General features: G+C 37.1%; 1 protein-coding gene across 6 annotated transcripts in view; it reads left to right on the top strand.

The window, feature by feature from the left end:
- Nucleotides 1-21,261, top strand: part of nrxn2b (neurexin 2b) — a 539,034-nt gene that overhangs the window by 321,897 nt on the left and 195,876 nt on the right. For all 6 annotated transcript variants that reach the window (XM_060864253.1, XM_060864255.1, XM_060864252.1 and 3 more), the window contains 2 exons: nt 5,555-5,728; nt 9,756-9,875. In XM_060864253.1, the coding sequence (XP_060720236.1) occupies nt 5,555-5,728; nt 9,756-9,875 (294 nt within the window). The remainder of the gene's footprint in view (nt 1-5,554; nt 5,729-9,755; nt 9,876-21,261) is intronic.

The raw sequence follows: 21,261 nt of genomic DNA, 5'->3' as shown, positions 1-21,261 counted from the left end.
ACAACTGCCCAGTAAGATATAGATGCCTTACTGTATAGATAGACAAACTAATCAGATCTAAACACACAACAGTTGAACACAATAGGGCAACAAGACAAGACTACAACGAAACACATGAATAGAGACAAAATACATATTCATAGAACTGCTTAAAATGTACTAGAGCCCTTCCAGAATGACAAATGACATAAACCCTTATAAATGTTTGCTAAGGTTTATTCAAGTTGACATTATCTGTCATTAAGACTCTTTTAAGATGAACACAGGTAACGAACCAATGACAGAACTGGGACAAAGGAACAAAACACATGAGAGCTACAGGAGAAAGGGTGAAACTCTGCCAGCGATTCTTGTGTCTTTTTAAATTGTCTTTTTTTACTTCAAGGATAAATATGGCACATGACAGAACAAGGCCTTGATGCCTTTGAAAATGGAGTAAAATCAAAATGAATATGATATTTTATTTCCGCAAAAGAATATCATTTCTTTTTTTTTTTTAACACATCTCTTAACCTCAAAGCAACAATTCAACAGATTATATCACAAAAGCACTTTCTAACTGAAGTATAATTAATCCTGGTGATAAATCCTTGTACCTTATTGTCATCTTTGACAAAGAGAAATTCGGTGCTGATTATATATATATATATATATATATATATATATATATATATATATATATATATATATATATATATATATATATATATATATATACACACATATATATATATATACATATATATATATATATATATATATATATATATATATATATATATATATATATATAAATATATCACTATAGCTAGCTAATGCTGTGTACAGTTTAAACCCGTCTCTTTTTTTGGCTCCTGAGTATGTCATCAATCTGCACCGCGGTGCAATCAGCCGATTGTTGGACACCAAGCTGGGATCAGCAGAACAAACTAGAGAGATAGAATTGAGGTAGACATGTGAATTATAACACCCCTATAACAGCTATAATAATTAATAACTGTAGCTCATTTCAAAAGTGCCAGATTCAGATATTTTTGACATGAGAAAATACAGATTTATCTGTAAATGCCCTTTTTCATGGAGGACTTGTTTCTACACACAGGACTTTATTTGTCTTGTCACTGCTACAGAGGTTGTTGTACCATGGCTGACCCTGCGCTCCGACGCCAGGGTTCCTAACAAGCTGGGAAATGTAAGAAATATTTTAGTGTGTTATGTGAGCAAAACGGGTTTCTTTTAAATATTAAATAAGATGAAATAATGCCTAATAATCTGTATCCGACCACGGACCCTGATTAGCTCATACAGAAGTCTACATTTAAAGTTGATGGCAGTGGGAATAAGCTGTTATAAATTTCTATGTGGGTTTATGCCACATACCTGTATTGTATAGTCCTATAAATACTTTATGTCTTTAAGGAAAGCTTCCTATGGTGGGATCGTATGCAGTCAGTGACACAGAAGCTTATTGATTATCTTAACCAACTGTGCGGTTGGTGTCCACACGCCACAAATACGGCAAATTGGCAAGATATCGATCTGCGAGATTCTGTAGAATGGCTATTGATTAGAGGTCTCGTTTGGTGTGTGTAAGTGTGTGTGTAGACTTGACTGTGTGGGTGTTTGGGTGGTCATTTGTGTGTGTTCCAGAGAAATCGCTCAGAAAGAACGGTTCGATTTCAACTCATAAATTGCCCTGCCTATTTATTACTTTATTACCGAGATTGTAAAATATGTGACGTTTTCATTTTTCTTGCACTACTTTTTTATGCAAAAAGTAGGCATAAGAGCAGGGGCGGTTCTAGGATTTCATCTTTAGGGGTTTTAGCCCTCAGTGAGAATTTAAAACAAGAATAGTTTTATATTATATATTATATGACTACATAGTAAGCCAAAAGTTATGGTATTATTAAAATGGCAAAAGTGGACACCAAAATTTTATGCATGATGTAATGATGCCAGTCTTGAATCAAATCAGTTCATGTATGTGTTCATTCTCTACAAACATTGTGTCCAATGAATGCAGTCATTAATAAAAAATATTCACAAGACAAAGACCAATGTTATTGTTATTAAATGTTATTTTTATTTAGTATTGAATGGATTGTTTGCATTAATATTTTGTTTGTGCTATCAACTCTGGTAATAAGAATAGTGAATTTTCACTGCTTTTGTTTGCCGTATTTGCGGCTTTCAGCCGATTAACGTTATAGATAAACGCCTCCAGCTCTGACTGCGCATGCACGCTGCGCGTGCCTGTGCTTCTCCATAGAGAGTGCGGACGTGCGCAATGCAATCCAGGAGCAGTGATTCGCCAAACCTCCCTTATTGCAGTCGCACACATTTCTTCTCATTTTATTTTGTAGTAACGAGTAACGAAGATGCTTAGTGGAAATATAGCGGAGTAAAAGTATACATTTTATCTAGGAAATGTAGTGGAGTAAAAGTGAAAGTTGACATAAATTTAAATAGCGAAGTAAAGTACAGATACATGAAATTTCTACTTAAGTACAGTAACGAAGTATTTGTACTTCGTTACATTACAACAATGATTTTTGAAGTTATACTGTTAAGTTATATGACTACATTTGCTTGCTGGCTCACGAAAACCTAAATCATAAATTGATTAGCACTCATCAGGGCTCTTTTTTCCACTTTATATGAATAATTCTGTTCAATGCCCTAAAATCAATGCCCACATGAGAGCACCATAGCTGGAAACACCGTAAACGATAATTCACACACACACACATACACACACAAAGCAATCATTTCCTTTTTCTCTTTTATATCTCATCTTGACCTGATCGATTCATGTCTAAAAAATATATGAGCCAAAAAAAATTATAAAAATTCTTCGCACATCTCCGTTACGATGCTTGAGGTCAGGGATCGATCACGTTATTTCATATCAAAGTTCCAAACGAGTTGAACAAAAGTTACTCATCTCTTTTATCAAAACAATACAGCATGACATCCCTTCTTCTATGTTTTATTAAAGAGACATTTGAGAATTGTTCAGTAAATTCTCAGGAAAGTTTCATTTCAGCTGCAATGAGAATGCAAGGAAGAGATTGGCAGGAAGTTCCCTGCCAAGTCATTTGTCAATCATAAATGTTTATTGCACGGGACGGTCGATAAAAACGTCTCATGTGATCGAAGCTGGAAGGGTGATGGAAGGACGACAGATTTGAAACGCCTGTTTTCTGTCACTAGGTTGAGAAACTTCAACAACATAAGGTGATATATCAAGCTGTTCAGAGTGACAGGTTTAATCTAGGAATGGTGGCCTTACCGCTACGATCAACCGGATGGTTACGGTACAACAGTACACGTGAGAAACAGCCTTGAATAGCTTCTGTCTTTTTACCTATATATATATATATATATATATATATATATATATATATATATCCTATTCTACTTCCAGGGTCTTGAGTATTAATATTAATGCTAAACTCTTTTAGTATAACAGTGCCTGTGTTATAATGCGTCATAGTGTATAGGTGGTAAATGTGCTTTACGGCATCCCTGATGTATGATTCGAATGTTTTATGAATGCTTCTGAAACTCCGAGATGTCTTTAGGCTACATGTAAAAGTAGATGCTGGAGATCAGCGTCGTTATGAAGTGTAGAGTTCTGCTATGGAAAACTGAAGCCACTTGCTTGCGAGTCAATTAGAGGCTGTTAGCTTGAGTGTCTAGTCCAGTGTACTGTCCTTTAGAGAGGATGTGAGAGTGAGAGAGATCAGTAATCACGCAAACTGGAGAGGCCCAGTGATGAGATGAACAGGCCCTTTTAATTCACAAGCTAATAGACTTCAGGGGTCTGAGCCTGAGACAGAGGCGTGAGCTCCAGATTCACTGCAATGAACAAACAGACAAATAAATAAAAATGAATTAAATTAATAAATAATAAAATAAATATTACTGGAAAAATTATTATTATTATTATTATTATTATTATTATTATTATTATTATTATTATTATTATTGTTGTTATTTTTATTAATAATAATAATAATAATAATAATAATAATAATAATAATAGTATTATTTGACATTTAATTGTTTTTATTCTTTTGTACTTAATGTTTTAGTGTTTTGTTAATAATAGTCTCTTTGATTTTTTTGGTTTTAGTTCGTTGTAGTCTGCGTTTATCTAAAGAAAAAGGACAGAAATTTTGAGATGAATAAAGTCACTGTCCATGGTTTGTCTTTTTAAACACTGTGAATAAGCCAGAAACCTTCCTTAGAGCAAATCACAGCAGACGTTATATGACCAGCGGACCAGATATACAGCAGGTTTCTGCAATAATGAAGGTTTCATTTTATGAAAGGTGAAAGAAATAGGATTAATAAAATAGCACTTCACTATCTATACCGTATATAATTTGCATACGATTGTGATCATGTGTGTATTGTATATTACAGCTCGACGGAGAGCTGCATACTGAAACTCTCTGTATTTGTACGCTGATGGCAGTAAAGATATCCATATTTGTCATTTTCAACATCTAGTCACAGTTGTCACGCCTCATGTACCTCAGCTTCTGTTTGTGACTGTTGTGTTATTGAACCCAACCCTGTCACTGTGCACTTAGATCATAATGATCTTTACTTTTTCTTTTCTTTTCTTTTTTTTTTTTTTGTAAAAACCAAAAACCACCAGGTCTTCCTCTTTTACCTGATCTATAAGACAGAACGCTGCTGTTTGTACAATTTGGATAAGTTTGAAAACATCTGTGACACACTGCAACTCAGGACTTTAACAGGACTTGTTAAATCATAAATCAGTACATGACTGTTCTCATTCCATACGTTACTAGTCACTAATGAGACATTTCCCTTTTTCCCAATTGATAGGTATTATTGATAGAATTAATACACATACAAAGCCTTAAAAAGCATTTCCTGTGAAATCCCTACTGAAAATAACTGAATAATATTCACAATGTGTTATAAGGTGTTCATTAGACGTTACTCACATTGTTAGTTATTTATGAAAAGGTGTCACAGTTTGTAGCACTGTTTATAATGCAGTTCTACTCAGTTAACGTGCTAATAGCACTTTATATCACCATCTTCCACCATCTTTTTAGCATGGACTATGCATGTAATATAATGTGTTAAGAACACTACTTGTAATGCATCATGTTAGCAATTCATCATACTTAATAAATAAATTATAAAGTGTAATGCATTTCCATTTATGGTTATAACAATATGTATACTGCCTTGTGATTCCAATATAACATGATCAGGTGTGTTCATCATATGAGATTTTTGACATAGTGTATGTAGGTTAAGACAACTGACTTAATGGTAATGACGTGACATAGCTTGCCAAGTGAGTGATTAATGAAACCTGAATTGTGTCCTGTACTTGTTGGAAATGTCACCATGGAAACTGGCTACATAACACTACATAGTGTAGAATTTATACTGTTATGTGGCAGGTTTTTGTTTCTTTTTAAGAATATTCCTTCGGTTTTGATGACTTTCTTTTGAATTTAATTTACCATGTCAATAATCAATCTTTGTCTACTTTTAGGAGAGCTTTATATAGGTGGTGTGGGGAAGACGATGTATAACAGTCTGCCCAAGCTGATTGCGTCCCGGGACGGCTACCAGGGCTGCCTGGCGTCCGTGGACCTGAACGGGAGGCTGCCAGACCTGATTGCAGACGCCCTCCACAGGGTGGGCCAGGTGGACCGAGGATGCGACGGTGAGCGTCCTCTTTAATCGCTTTCTTTTCATTCATATGCATACAGCATTGTACTTGTTAAGCAAGGAGGCATTTGGATATAACATCAGGGTTGGACAAATTATAAATTCATTTTCTTGCCCTCCAGGCAAGTCAAAGTCCAGTCCAGTCTTCTGTGTGTGTGAATGGAAGTCTAAGTAACAAGGCTAAAAAACTGAGATGAGCATAAAACAAGACTTAACACCATGATGAGCTAATTATTTGCAGTAATACAGATTGTTGACCTTTTCGGGTATTGCTTTTCATTACACCCATAATCCTTAGCGGTCTGAACTCGCTTTTTCTTCAAGTAAGGGTGAATTAAAGAAAGAAATAAAAAAAAAAAATCATCAATCTGCTCGTTTAAGAATCCCTGGGAAACTTTTTTTCCCACCCCGTAATATTTAAATATAGCGGACACGTCAGAAACATAACACGCATGCAATAAATCCTCATTTTATCACATTCCACTTTTGCTGACCTTATTATTTAATTCTCCATTAACTCCAACAAAGCAAAACTTTATACAGATGCACAGCCAGTTATATGACATGGTATTTGTTTGTCCTCAAAGACCCTGGTGTCAGCAAAAAGCACCAAACTGCACAAAAACCACCTCGGCGCACTCAAAAAAAATCTTTAGAGGAACACAATAACCATAAAAGGGCAACCATTATTTTATAACCGTAATGGTAAGAGCTCATGTAAAATGCCCTTACCTCAGCTAAAAGTCATCACACCATCTAACGTTTGCCCCAATCCCGTGGCGTTTGGTAATGGACTCAGCCAGCAATATTCTAGACAAAAATATCAGCTTTGTGCTCAGACTTCATTTGTAACTGTAAGCTCAACCTATGCTGAATTGTTTTTATTTATTTATTTATTTATTTATTTAAGCACAGGAGCCCTAATCTGCTGTGCTGTACTGTGATTTCCCCACGGAACCGTAGATCGCGTTTCGGCTTTCCCTCTGTCTACCTCTATCAAAACAACCTGATTACCTTACGCATCTTCTCAAAAGCAAGCGTGTAATTTTTGTTTTGCAGAGTATTAAAAGTAGATTGAGTGCTTAAGCTTCACTCATGCAGCCTTTTAAAATGGAAAACATTATTGGATTTTATATCGCTTATTTGTTTTGACAGTTGTCGGGCTCTTGTCTAAAAGTTTAAAAGATGTCTTAGGATGATATTGTTGGACTTTATTACCTGCATCTGATGGTTAAACGGCTTATTTGCCGAGATGTTAAATAGGGTCTATATGATCTGAAATCTATAAAGCATAATTGTTATACAGATACGTCAAGATAAATCCTGCAGTGCTTTTTTATCAATGAACGTCATTGGTACTAGAGAGAGAGAGAGAGAGAGAGAGAGAGAGAGAGAGAGAGAGAGAAATCAGGATGCAACAGATGTTACCTGCCTTTGATTGCAGTTTGAGGTGTTACAGGACGTGCAAAATGCAGCTAGATACTGTACTGCTTCTCTTTGTCTTGTGTCGCACCTTTAGATAGAACCAAGGCTTATATAAGGCCATTCCGACATCTGACATATGAAATCTATACAATTACAAAAAAAAGGCTGATCTCATAAAGATAAAAGTGTAAGTTTTGTTAATGTAAGTTTGGGTAATGTATTTTGTGTTATGACACTTTCAAGACTACATTAGATTGTCAACAGCTAGGCACTTTGCTGTACTTTATTGTGCCTCCTGTATCTCACCATAACAATATGATAATGATCAAATAATAAATCTCAAACTCACACCGCCTTAGAGTTAGAGAAAAGTATGTCATTATGTAACTGTCATTAAGGTGTTATAACAGTGACATATTGTGTGACATAAGTGTTCATAACATACTTATAAACATAGATATTAACTGTCAGTCTTAACACCAAGTGGTCAGTTTAGAATAAGCAAAAGATTCTGTCATATAAGCTGTGTCAACTTTATGTAGCTATGCCAGAAGTACACTGAGCTACAAAGTCAGTTGTTATGACACACCATGTTATTTCACCCCAGACAGTGCCATGAAACAACATGCTTGACTCAGGTGTTATGTCATTTTCAAAATCAGACTGTATTACAGCTGAGATCTGTGTGAATTAGAATTCATAAAAATCTGTTTGTCAGTTGTTATTACAGGCTTATTTAGGTGTTGTGTACTGAAAATAAGTAGTAATAAGAATAAAAGTCACCAGTGGTGATAACTTCACTTTGTGACGTCACTTAACATCAACATTGACCAAATAATCATTTTAATGACTGAAAGCTGTTTGAATAAGTGACTATAAGTGAACATTTTTCAATTGTCATGAACCCCTTATGTAGTGGTTGTTCCAGTTGCTATAGCTCCATTTTATGTCCCTTTACTTGGATATCAACATTAACACATTATTCATTATGACAGCTGACAGCTAATGGAATAAGTGGTTATAAGTGTGTTTATGTCAGTTGATATTAAGTGCTTATGTATGTGTTATGTAGTGTCAGGTTTTTCCAGTTGCCATAACTTCATATCATAGCCCTTCACGTGGATGTAAAAATGATCAAGATAATGACAGACTACAGCTGTTGGAATGTGTTCTTAAATGTTTATGAGGATATATATGTTTGTTTTCATGAAACACTTATTTACAGTATCATATTAACTCATAGGTAAAGTGTCCTTATGTTAGTTTTCCAGACCACGAAGAAAACGCAATCATACCACCCACACCCCACCAATGGACTTTGAATGTCATAGAGCTGTAATTATGCTTAAATCGACCTTCTGGTAGTCCAGAAATAACAGCGTGTTTAACTGATGCTCCTTTAACTGATACTGATGAATCTTTTGATAATTAGCGTATGACTGATGAGCTCTTCAGGCTTGTATAATATTTTACCAATCAAATTAGACATTTTGTTCAAGCACCCATCCCATTACAGGGAAAAAACTAAAATGTTTGGGTGGAGATAAATGACTTTCATGAAGTGACTCAGTTTCTTCTACGTCGCTTTAGCAATACGCTTCAGGCACTGACATTTCCTTCTTTGATTTAAATCAAATAAATGTGTCCTAAATTGTTTCAATGAACCGCAATAATTATTGTATACTTTGCTGCATAGTTTGTTTACATTCATGACAAATTAAGTTTAATTAAGATATGCTTTAGTTATTATTATTGATGTTTGAGGATATATATGTTTGTTTTCAGGGCAAACAAACATATATGTTTCATGGATTTGTACAGCTTGCATGTACATATGAACACCAAATCAGGTTTATATTAATGTTCTATTCCTTAATAATCATTCTACAGTAACTTCCACAGGGATTGGGTAAGATGTGACATCATCTTGACATTAACTTGCCTTTGTAGGTTTATGTCAGTTTTCGAGTGGACATACTGTATGTCCCATAAGTCACAAATGTAACGTAAGTGTTATGTCATCTTAAGTAAAAAGTTGACTAAAGCAGCTTTGTGATTTATGATGCTTGTAGGAATAAGCAGTTGTGTTGTTTATGTAGTTATGAATGTTTGTATGTAATGTGACTGCTGTTATGTCAGCTTGACACCAAAAGCCTATTGGAACCAGCTATTATAATGTTACATAGCTTAGGTACAAGTCTATGATAGTTTATGGTATGAAAGGCTTATGTAAGTGCTATGTAGTTCAAACATCTGATACTTTACTGAAATGTTATGAGATGTTTATGAAGGTGTTATAGATCCCTTTTCTTATGTTTTACCCTAAAAATCTGATACTTGACTGAAATATTATGCCAGTATGTAGGTTTATGTCTCTTGTTATGAGAGATTGATGAAGGTGTTATGTACCCTTATGAACACCACCCTGAATATTTTTTAGCATGATACAAAGCCATTTTTTGCACCTGGATGTTTATAGATGCGCCGAAACACACTTAAGGATGTAGATTGAATTAGAAATGCAAAAGTTTGTCAGTAATATTTATGTAAATGTAGGTTGATTGCTTATGTGCTAACGTGTGCATTTGTGTGTGAAGGACCCAGCACCACCTGCACGGAGGACTCCTGCCATAATCAGGGGGTGTGTCTGCAGCAGTGGGAGGGCTTCTCGTGCGACTGTAGCATGACGTCCTATGGAGGCTCGTACTGCAGCGATCGTGAGTTTTTCACTTCCTTTTTTGCTTAGCTAGCGCTGCTCGCTAAGTAGGCTTATGCATAGTTGTGAAGAGTTTTCAGAAGAGTTTTGGCCAGCCTTCTCCATGCGGATGTCGTGATTTGGCTTTCTTATTGTCACATCACTTCCTCGTTTTCCTTTTGTTTTGTTGTCTGACTTGGGAGATATAATAAAAGATAGTAGCATCAATGGATTTTCTGCTCCAGACAGACATACTCAAGTGGCACAATTTATTTATTTATTTATTTATTTATTTATTTATTTATTTATTTTTCTTCAGCTCAGAAACATTAAAGGATTACACACTGGGCTTTCATGAGCACTTTGGCCTGTACCAGACATCATTCCATGAAAAGACGCATTTGGGCGTCACTATAGTGAGGCTGTAGCTAAAACCCACAGGAGAGAGAGAGAGTGCTGGATAGAAAAGGAGTAAAAGACAGATGAAAGGTTTTGTAGGAAGAGCTACAAGGTTGTGTTTGAAGTGCTCTATGCTACCTGGGCTTAGGTAATCAGTAATGGCGAACCAAATTGAACTCGCTTTGTGAGAGCTACAGTACCTGCTGAGCCGCTCTGAAAAGTCCGTAAAAAAGAGTCGGCGGAAAGTCAGCATAAGACTTTGGCCTGACTTCGGCTTGATAATTCTATCGAGCCAGTGTGCGGTGGGAGTTTTGTTGCTAATTCCTTAACGTCTTTTAACCGGCTGATTTATTCCGATGATTAATTGGATCTTAGGTGTCTCCCTTCTGGTATGCCAGACTTAATCTAGAGATAATTGAAAGCCTGGACACACACACAGCAATTAAAATTGTGTGACTTTTTCTATTAGACAATTTTAATTGTTGTGTATTTAGATGTGTACGATTCTTAGCTCTGTGTCCAGCTATTCTTGTTCCTGAGGTGCTTGAGAGCAATTATTATTCAGAGTGCACTAGCACTGAACCTGTGGAAACCTTTTCTTTTGTGTTAGCATGCCTTCTTAGTTTTGCTTAGCATAGCAGTAAAATTACTGCTGAGGGGTATTGTGTCAGGCATGTTAATGAACAGAGATTAAAGCATCACAATCTGTGGGTACAACAAGACCATCCTAGCGAATAACGCTTATAAAGGCTTGGAAATGAAAAAGAAACCACCATGAAACATAAATCAGAGAGAAAAGTGCATGTTAATTAGAGGAACCCGTGGTATTGCTGGATAAATCTTTAGCGGAAAGCACAGGTTTATTAAGCCACCTTCAGCTAATCAAAGGCTCAACCGCTTCGAGATTTGACACTTTGGTGCTGCGACAAGTTGAGTTTCAGCACAGGCTACAATGAAGTCAATATCCAGAGCCATTTAATGTAACTTTAAAGACATAACATGTCAAGATGGAAGCTGGAGTTTTGTGTCCAATTGACAATATGTCCGCAAGGACATTCGAAAGCTAGACATTTTGGTTCATGATGAATTTAGATCTATAGTCGTTTTTAATTCTTTTATTGTTTTTACCTTGATGCTTCATCCTCAATATAAAAGAAGTTTAACCAGCGAGTAAACCACCTCGTTGATTTTATCGTTAGAAGCCCTATAAACAGATTGGTTTACTAATTTATTCAGAACTATGCAGTGTGCAAAAGGAAAACAATTTCAGTTCCTGGTTGTAACAAAATATGAAAGTCCCTGGGGGCAAATAATTATGCAAGTGACTCGTGTTACAGAGTTGGCCATGTGGTATTGGGTCATTGAAGGTCCCGATTCATTGCTCTGGTTTGTTGAATAGTGATATTGTAAAGAGAGAGAACCCTGGACCTGCCCCATATCACCACATCATTATCTACACACACACACACACACACACACACATACACACACAAACAGCTATAATTTTATTATTCAGTGAATGTCTGGTTTGAGCGACGTGTCAATTTGCTCTGCCACAGTGTGAGACACAAGCTCATCTGCAAATAAATTACACACACACACACACACACACACACACACACACACACACACACACACATCACCGCATGGAGACACATGCACAAGTCATGTGTACAAAAGTGACTTCATACCCACATATATACCCAACCCTAGAAATGGCATTAAATAAGATTCAGCATTGATATTCATCCCTCCGTGTTCTATATCTCTCCCTCTATCACTTCACGCTCTCTCCGGTTTTGTCCCCTGTTCCCTCGGAATGTCACATTCGATCGTCTTCGTCTTTCTGTGCTTTTTTCAATTTCATCCTTCCCTTTGTTCATCTCTCTCTTCCCTGAGGTGTCAGGAGGTATGCGGTCAGGCACAGCTTTGTGTGTGTGTGTGTGTGTGTGTGTGTGTGCGCGTGCATATGCTCTGAAATAAAAACGTAGCTCTGCGCTAGTGCTCTCATGCATAACAACACAATGACTGCAGAACTATCCGAGTCTTTGTCGCTCCATTTCAATATATATGTTTTAAAAAAAATAGTGTTCACACACACACACACACCTCTTTTATTCTGTCTCACTGCTGTTTGCTTCAGTCTCTGTTTTAACACTTTTGTCAAGGCAGAGCCCCAGACACATTAGCTGTGATGCAGACTCGTCTTTTCATTCCCAGATTTAGCGTCTCCTTTCCGAGGTTATACCACAGGAAAGTTGGCGACGTTCTCCGTAGTGAAAGCTGATGAGCTCAGACAGCCATGGTGAAAGAGACAGATGAAGAGAGGTATTTTAAAGAAGAGGCAGCGGTTCGTGCAGGTGCAGAGCTGAATGAGTTCACAGGAGACAAGTTTTCTTCTGTACCGTATGCTTGTTTTGAGTTTTTTTTTTCTGCAATAGGCTGTCAGTGTTGTTATGACTAGAAAGTGACTCTGTATTTTGTTAGCCAATAAGTTGCACTTATGTTTTAGCACATATTACTGAGTGGATTCCAAAGAAAAAAAAATATAAAACTAAATAATAATAATAATAATAATAATAATAATAATAATAATAATAATAATAATTATATATATATATATATATATATATATATATATATATATATATATATATATATATATATATATATATATATATATTATTATTATTATTATTATTATTATTATTATTTAGTTTTATATTTTTTTCTTTGGAATCCACTCAGTAATATGTGCTAAAACATAAGTATAAATAAATAAATATATATATACATTTAACCATGTTATAAGTATAGGTGAAAATCAGAAAGCTTTTAGATCATTGTATAGTATAAATAGTGTGTGAATAGAGTGTGAAAACACTGAAAAAAGAAGTAGTACAAGTTTATGTAACTGGATGGGTGGATGGATGAAGTGTGGAATGTTGGACACACTACAATTGCATCTTTTTTTATTAACTTACTTTATTTCTCATAGTGGGAAAGGGGCAGAGCTACCAGATGTTGATGATGGATCAGATAAAAATTCAAGATGGTGGACAAGATGTCTTACAAATATCTTTAAAATTAGTTCAACTTGTGCAACTGAATTTTCTTGAAGCTTATACTCTCAGCTAGGGGCGGTGCCTGTCAAAAAGGAAAACACAGGGATAGCAAAACAAAAGATAAAATTAACAATATAACAAGAGTGACAAGGTGGGAAGGAAATTAGGCTCAGGCAGGGCAAAGACACGTGAACATGTATCCTGAAATATACTTCCTGTTAGTAAAAGGTGTCATTTAAGACGGTTCTAAAGCTCCTAGACTTGACGATAAGCTACATAGTGCGTAGTGTGTAAGGATGGTATCGGTTTACAGAGAAAATAATGGGTTAATGAGACAAACACTGGTGATTGCACTGTATTTATAGACACGTGTGGCTAATTATATGTTGTCTATTCAGATTTTATTGAAAAGCAGTAGACAGTTATGGCTGTTGTCTGTATACATTTTCTCGAAAATTAGAAAGGGACAGAGCCATTGATCCGGCCGGCTGTTTTCTGGGAGCTACTAATGACATTTAACCAGCTGGAATTCATACACAGAGCAGATCAGACCCTGAGGAAAATAAACTCTGATTGGACAAAATCAATCTGTAAAAGGCTGTTTTTTTTTCCTTTTTCACAGATTTAAAAAAAAATGAATGAGCTCAAAAAAAAAATATAAATAAATAAAGATTCCTAGTATATTTCTATGCAGACTTAAATTAAAATTTTTTTAAATATTTGTTTTTTATTCATTAACAACTTACATATTTATTTATACAATATTTGTTTATTGAATAAACATTTATATTTACAAGGAAATAAAATATTTATTTGTAAGATATACATTTAAATGAACAAACATTTATAATCACAAATAAAAAAAATCAGCAATAAAAAATTGTACCATGGCCATTTCTGATAAAAACCGATACAAATACATATTTTTAAAAATTCCTGCTTTTTTCCACTCAAACTTTACAAATCGTAATGAATTCAGTTGTCCTTTCCTAGGAGCTGATTAGCACATCTTTGCTAGCCAGCAAGCATTAATGAGAGAGCTGCTTGAATCCTTCTGCTTTGAGCAACACCTCACCTATTTTAATGCCAATCTGCATTAAAATGATGCATTGATACAACCGTTGAGTTTGTTTTTGACTCCTGTCACCGTATCTCTTACGAGTCAACCTCACCGTGTCATCATGTTACAGTAACCTCTTCCAGAGGATGGCACAGCCGGCAGTGACCACTCTTTCTGGCGTCCTGTCGCCTCAGGCTTCTTTTGAAAATTATTAAAGCGATGGCTCCTTAAGCGTTGCGCGTCTTAAAGAGCAATTAATGTCACAAGTAATTGCTTCTGGTCCGCTGATTCTTCCAGCTGTTATCTCAGAACACCGGTTCTTTCTGCACCAAAAACTTCAGAGAAAGTAAAAGAGAGAAATGAAGAGAGAAATAAAAGGGCAGGAACAATGGAAGAAAAAGAGTAATGAGTGAAAGAAAGAAATGCAGGGAAATAAGAGGGAGAAAGCAATTACACGCACTTTGCTGTCCAGTATTGTGAGGGTAAATTGTGTTGTTGATGGTTTATAAAGTGAGGTTTACAACATGCCATTAGCAGCTCTCTCTCTCTCTCTCTCTCTCTCTCTCTCTCTCTCTCTCACTCATTCTCTCTTGCACGTGCTCAGTTATTGTATTTGTGCATTAGCGTATGCAAGCAGTGCTGGCAATTCCTTTTTATGGTGTGATAAAAAACACTGGAAGATTTTAGACCTTTTTTTTGTACTCATTGTTCATTGATTTTCTAAAACTATCAATCTACAGGACAACCTGAAAAGTCTCTATGTGTAAGAGAAAACCTTATAGCAAAATGTCTTCCTATATGTTTTCTGTTATACATCATGTCCATGTTTAAAGAAAGCCTTTGAGAGAAGAAGGAAGTTAGTTAAATCATACTCACAGCTGGATCGGGACGCTGACTTTAAAAGGGAACGTGGCGAGCATGTCTCACACATCACACACCGAAGGAAGCAGACAAGATAGACCATCGGAGAGAAATGCATTACCATATTATCAGAGCAAATTTGTTTTTAAAAAACCTTTGAAACAATACACAGCTTCACGTGTTAGTCTGGCAAAATGAAATCAGAAATAAGAAGCAGGAGTTCCAAAAATTTTGACTAGCAGCATGTTCCCTTTCACAATAAAATCTTATATAAAACATATATATTAATTACAAGATATGCAAGTAAAAAACTGTCCATATTCATTAACAATTAATTTTTTTTTTAGCTTATTTAATTTTAATGCTGCTTTAGCAATAAAACTGTAAAAGACCATCTGAAGACCATCAGTGTACACCTGAACGTCTTTTAAAATGAAAAATGATTTCTTCAAATTTTGCTTTCTTAAAAAAATTCTTCAAATACTTCATGAAAATACTTAGTAAAAATGTCTTAAAATTGGTTATGTAGGTCAAAAATTAAACAAGGTCAAAAATTGTGTACTGTATGTAAGAGACAGAAAATGAGAAGTCGGGTGGGGGTGGAGGTGGGGGGTTAAAACACTAATGGAATGAAAATGCATGTTAGAAAGCTTTTCATAATTATTTTGACTTTCTGTTTTTTTTTTTCTTTAGCTCTGCATTTCACCTGAACGATGATGTTTGACTTTGTCTTTAAATACTAAAACACTATGACTGATCAACACCTGAATATCCAATTAAATTTTATTTTATTTGTATCGTGCTTTGAACAATGGACATTGTCTCAAATCAGCTTTACAAAACATAATAAATATAGTACAAAAAGTTCAAGATTAATATTAGACTTATATAAGTCTTTGTATTTATCCCTAATGATTTAAGCCCGAGGTGCATACACACTAACACATGTGTAGCATGACCTTGACAAATGTTAAAAGACTCACAGAAAAGATGAAAAGAATAATAAAAATAGCACTTGATCCAGCACAACATAATAATTCCACTTAGATTCTATTGATGTGAGAAATTTAATCATACTGCTGAATTAACTAAAATAAAGTGTGTTTATGGTTTGAAGGATTTATAATATAAATAATTAATAAATAATGAAATTTAATGAAATAATGAAATAAGATTTTATTCATTTTATTCATTCAGTTCAAGATAAGTTACATCTCTGATTAAAATACAGCCTCATTTTTTTCCTTGGATCGTGTTTTAATAGGAAGACCTTATTTGTTCTCGCAACCCTCCGACTTCTCTTCAGCTTTCAGACTTCACACTTCAAGCATGTTTCGACTTTTTTTAAACTCAAATCTATACCAAGTCTTCGGTGTGTTGGAAATCACAATATGTTCACTGTATTTAACTAATCTTGCCTATGTAATTACATTGTTATTACACATGCTATGCTATTACATTGCTATTACACAGCCTATGTAATTACGTTGTTATTACACATGTTAAGTAATTATATCGTTATTACACAGGCTGTGTAATTACATTATTACACAGCCTATGTAATTACATTATTACACAACCCATGTAATTGCATCATTATTACACATGCTAGGTAATTATATCATTACTACACAGGCTATGTAATTACATTGTTATTACACAACCCATGTAATTACATTGTTATTACACATGCTAAGTAATTATATCGTTATTACACAGCCTATGTAATTACATTATTACACAAGCCATGTAATTACATTGTTATTACACATGCTAAGTAATTACATTGTTATTACACAGCCTATGTATCATGGTTACATTTAGAAATAAAATGGTAGATGGTGGGGGGCACGGTGGCTTAGTGGTTAGCACGTTCGCCTCACACCTCCAGGGTTGGGGGTTTGAGTCCCACCTCCGCCTTGTGTGTGTGGAGTTTGCATGTTCTCCCCGTGCCTCGGGGGTTTCCTCCGGGTACTCTGATTTCCTCCCCCGGTCCAAAGACATGCATGGTAGGTTGATTGGCATCTCTGGAAAATTGTCCGTAGTGTGTTATTGCGTGAGTGAATGAGAGTGTGTGTGCCCTGCGATGGGTTGGCACGCCGTCCAAGGTGTATCCTGCCTTGATGCCCGATGACGCCTGAGATAGGCACAGGCTCCCCGTGACCCGAGGTAGTTCGGATAAGCGGTAGAAAATGAATGAATGAAAGGTAGACGGTTTTGGCTGTTGTCTGTATCCATTTTCCAAGTTTCTGTAACTGATGTGAAATGGACAGAGCCGTTGATCTGGCTGGCTGTTCTCTGGGAGCTACTAATGACATCTGACCAGCTGGAAATCATACACACAGAATATCAGACCCTGAGGAAAATGAACTCTGATTGGACAAAATCAATCTGTAAAGAGTTTTTTCTTCTCTTATTCAAGGACAAATTCAAGTAAAACAGATTCTCTGTTTAATTGTGTCAAACTCGTATGGGGTGATAAAGCAAATTATAGTTTTTAAAAGGAATGAGAGTGAACACAAGTTATGTAATTTGATTGATAAACCACTTTGCTTTGGAGTAACTATTGTCTTTGTTCTCTTTCTCTGTCTCTCTCTCTCTCTCTCTCTCTCTCTCTCTCTCTCTCTCTCTCTCTCTCTCTCTCTCTCTCACACACACACACACACACTCACTCACTGGCTTTCTCTCTCTCTTGCAATCACAAATTCATAAAGTCCAAATTTCTTAAATTTTACTTGACTTACTATATGTATTAAAAGGATTTGTAAGGATTAGGATTTTTTAACCAAATTCACTGCTTTATTTATTTTTCTTTTTTAAATTAACTTAACGAATTAAAGTCACATGTATGAAATTATTCATGATTTCTTGATCTTCAGCCATCACTTCTTTTTAGTACTTACTTATTTAGTGCTTACTAAAACAAAAATGGTTCTATATAGAAACCTTGTAGAGCAATGAAACTTTTATATTAGACAGTTCTACAATTCTAAAATAGCGTACGGTGAACAGAGGTGCCAATACTTTTTGGAATTGTATCTATGTGTAGATAATGCTGAATTTATGAAATAATTGATATACAAACTGAAATGATAGAAATACAATGAAATAAGAGGGAGGGGTTTTGTAGTTATCAATACGACAGATGAGATTTTTCAAAATCAGTGTTGTTTTTGAAATAAATTTATACTGCTAAATGTTTTTGGAAGAAGAAGAAAGAAACCCTTGCAATCGAAGAACCTCACTGGTGTAACAACCGGGGGCTGGAAGGAGACAGACCCGTAGGCAGGATAGCTTTGAATGAAAGGGGGTTTAATAAATGATGAAGACAGGTACAAAAACATGACGAGAACAGAAATAAAATAGATGACGACACACCACACCGGGTATAATGAAACTAATGATTCCGCGCTGCATTCAGCAACGCGGCTCACTTAAATACAATAAAGATAATGACAACATTAGGAACAGGTGATGAAACAGGGAGGAGCAGACAAAGGCGGGGCAGACACGTGACAACAACAATAGCACATGGCCAAAAGTCCGGGCTGAATCATGACAGAACCCCCCCCAAGGCGCGGCTCCAGAAGCGCCAAATCCTGTCAGAATCCAGGAGGGGAGGCGAGGCACATGGTGAAGGCAGATGGGGAGAGCAAGGAACACGGCGAAGGCAAATGGGGGAACGAGGAACACGGCGAAGGCCGATGGGGGAACGAGGAACACGGCAAAGGCCGATGGGGGGAGTAAGGCACACGGCGAGGCCGGTGGGGGGAGCAAGGCACACGGCGAGGCCGGTGGGGGGAGAAAGGCACACGGCGAGGCAAGCGTGGGGGAGTAAAGCGAGGGCCGAGCGATGTCCTCAGCCGAGCAGAGGGGCCGAACGACGTCCACAGCCGAGCAGAAGGGCCGAGCGACGTCCTCAGCTGAGCAAAAGGGCAAACGACTTCCATGGCCGAGCTGAAGGGCCGAGCGATATCCTCAGCCGAGCTGAAGGGCTGAATGACGTCACAGCCGAGCTGGAGGGCTGAGCGATATCCACAGCCGAGCTGACGGGCCGAAAACAACCCCCGACACCCCGCAGCCAGACTCACGTCCTGAAGACCAGAATACCAAGGGTGGGAGGGTGGGAAGAATCCATCGCCCTGGGCCTGCAGCACCCCCCACGGAGAAGCAAAGCGGCGCCCTCATTGGACGGAACCGGAACTGGAGCGGCGTCCTTCGCCAGAAAAAGGGTGGGGCGATGCCGCAGAGCACCAAAAAACAAAAAAGGAGCAAAAAACCCTGAATGGTGACATCCTCCGCGACGGAAGTGAGGCGACGTCCGCCTCGGACGGAACCGAAAACTGGAGCGGCATCCCTCACAGGAAAAAGGGTGGAGCGATGTCAACCAAAAAACCAAAAAAGCTCGAAGAACTGACGGAACAGTCCAGGAGAAAACGACAATAAAAGCCGGTCCGAGCTGAAGCCATCCTGCTGGGTCTGAGTGACTTAGGTGGAATCATTCTGTAACAACCGGGGGCTGGAAGGAGACAGACCCGTAGGCAGGATAGCTTCGAATGAAAGGGGGTTTAATAAATGATGAAGACAGGTACAAAAACATGACGAGAACAGAAATAAAACAAATGACGACACTTAACATGGAATGATTCCACGCTGCATTCAGCAACGCGGCTCACTTAAATACAATAAAGATAATGACAACATTAGGAACAGGTGATGAAACAGGGAGGATCAGACAAAGGGGGCAGACACGTGACAACAATAGCACATGGCCAAAAGTGCGGGCTGAATCATGACAACTGGCTTTCTTTCAGTGAACTTCAAAATGGTTCTACATAAAGAGTCATTTGGGGGTTTCATAAATAAAGCAAGGATAGAACCATTTTAGGTTCATCAATCTATGCATCTATCTATTCTTATATTCATCCTTCCATCCATTCATCCATCCATCCATCTGTCCGGCTGTTGGTTGAACCATCCATCCATCTATCCATCCATCCATCCATCCATCCATCCATCCAACTATCGATGCTTCCATCCATCCATCCATGCATGCATCCATTTATCCATTTATTTTACCATTTATCCTTCTTTCCATCCATCCATCTAACAATCTTGACATCCATCTTGCCAGGCGGCCAGCCATTTGTCAGCCCATCCATCCATTCCATCTTCCTTTCCATCTTTCCATCTGTCCGTTTGTCTATCCATCCATCCCTTTTTTCCTTCTTACCATCCATCTATCCATCCAGCCATCTATCCATCCATTCATGGATCCCTTTATCCATCCATCCATCCATCCATCCATCCATCTCTTCTTTCTTTTTATCTATCCTTTATCTTAATCTTTGATCTTCCGCTACTGGATTTGCAAGTGGCCATTTTTTCCACACTGGCGATGACATAACCTGATGAAGGCATTTCATTTCCTTGGTGGCCGCTGCCTCACCCTGCTGTCATCCATGCAAGTGGAAACGTGGAGCGCAGGATGAGAAAATGAAAAGAAGAGACTGAGAGATTCCTTCTGAGTGAGGAAGACGGTTTTAGCCCATGGCAGTACTGTACATCTTCAAAAAGATTTATCTCAGAAAAGGTTACCAAACAAAAAAAGGAAAAAAAAATAAACTTTACAACATAATGCGTTTCATAATCCTCTCTTATCTGTATGATCCCCGGTGACCCAAGAAAAGGGATATATAACAGAAAACCCTTAGGGGTCTTAGAATCTTTAAATCCTGGTCAACTGTCTAAAATGTGGATGTAGAATGGTTGTAAATCTGTGCTGACCTTTCATAGCAATACCACCAGGGTGGGACAAATCCGGCCTGCTTTGCCATCCACACACACCACTGTCATCCCTGTTCCCCAAGATTTTCCACAATTATACTGTCAGAGCTAATAACATGTTTCACAGCAACACTAAAATCCAGTCTTAAGTGGCTAACGGTGGTCATAAATGTCAAATCTGTCTCTTTTATTACAAGATTTATAGACGGTGGAGTGGAGGGAGATGTCTAAAAAAG

This window comes from Tachysurus vachellii, chromosome 2 (genome assembly GCF_030014155.1).
Source record: "Tachysurus vachellii isolate PV-2020 chromosome 2, HZAU_Pvac_v1, whole genome shotgun sequence".
In the NCBI taxonomy this organism is placed as follows: Eukaryota; Metazoa; Chordata; class Actinopteri; order Siluriformes; family Bagridae; genus Tachysurus; species Tachysurus vachellii.
This window is presented reverse-complemented; position numbering and strand designations above follow the sequence as displayed.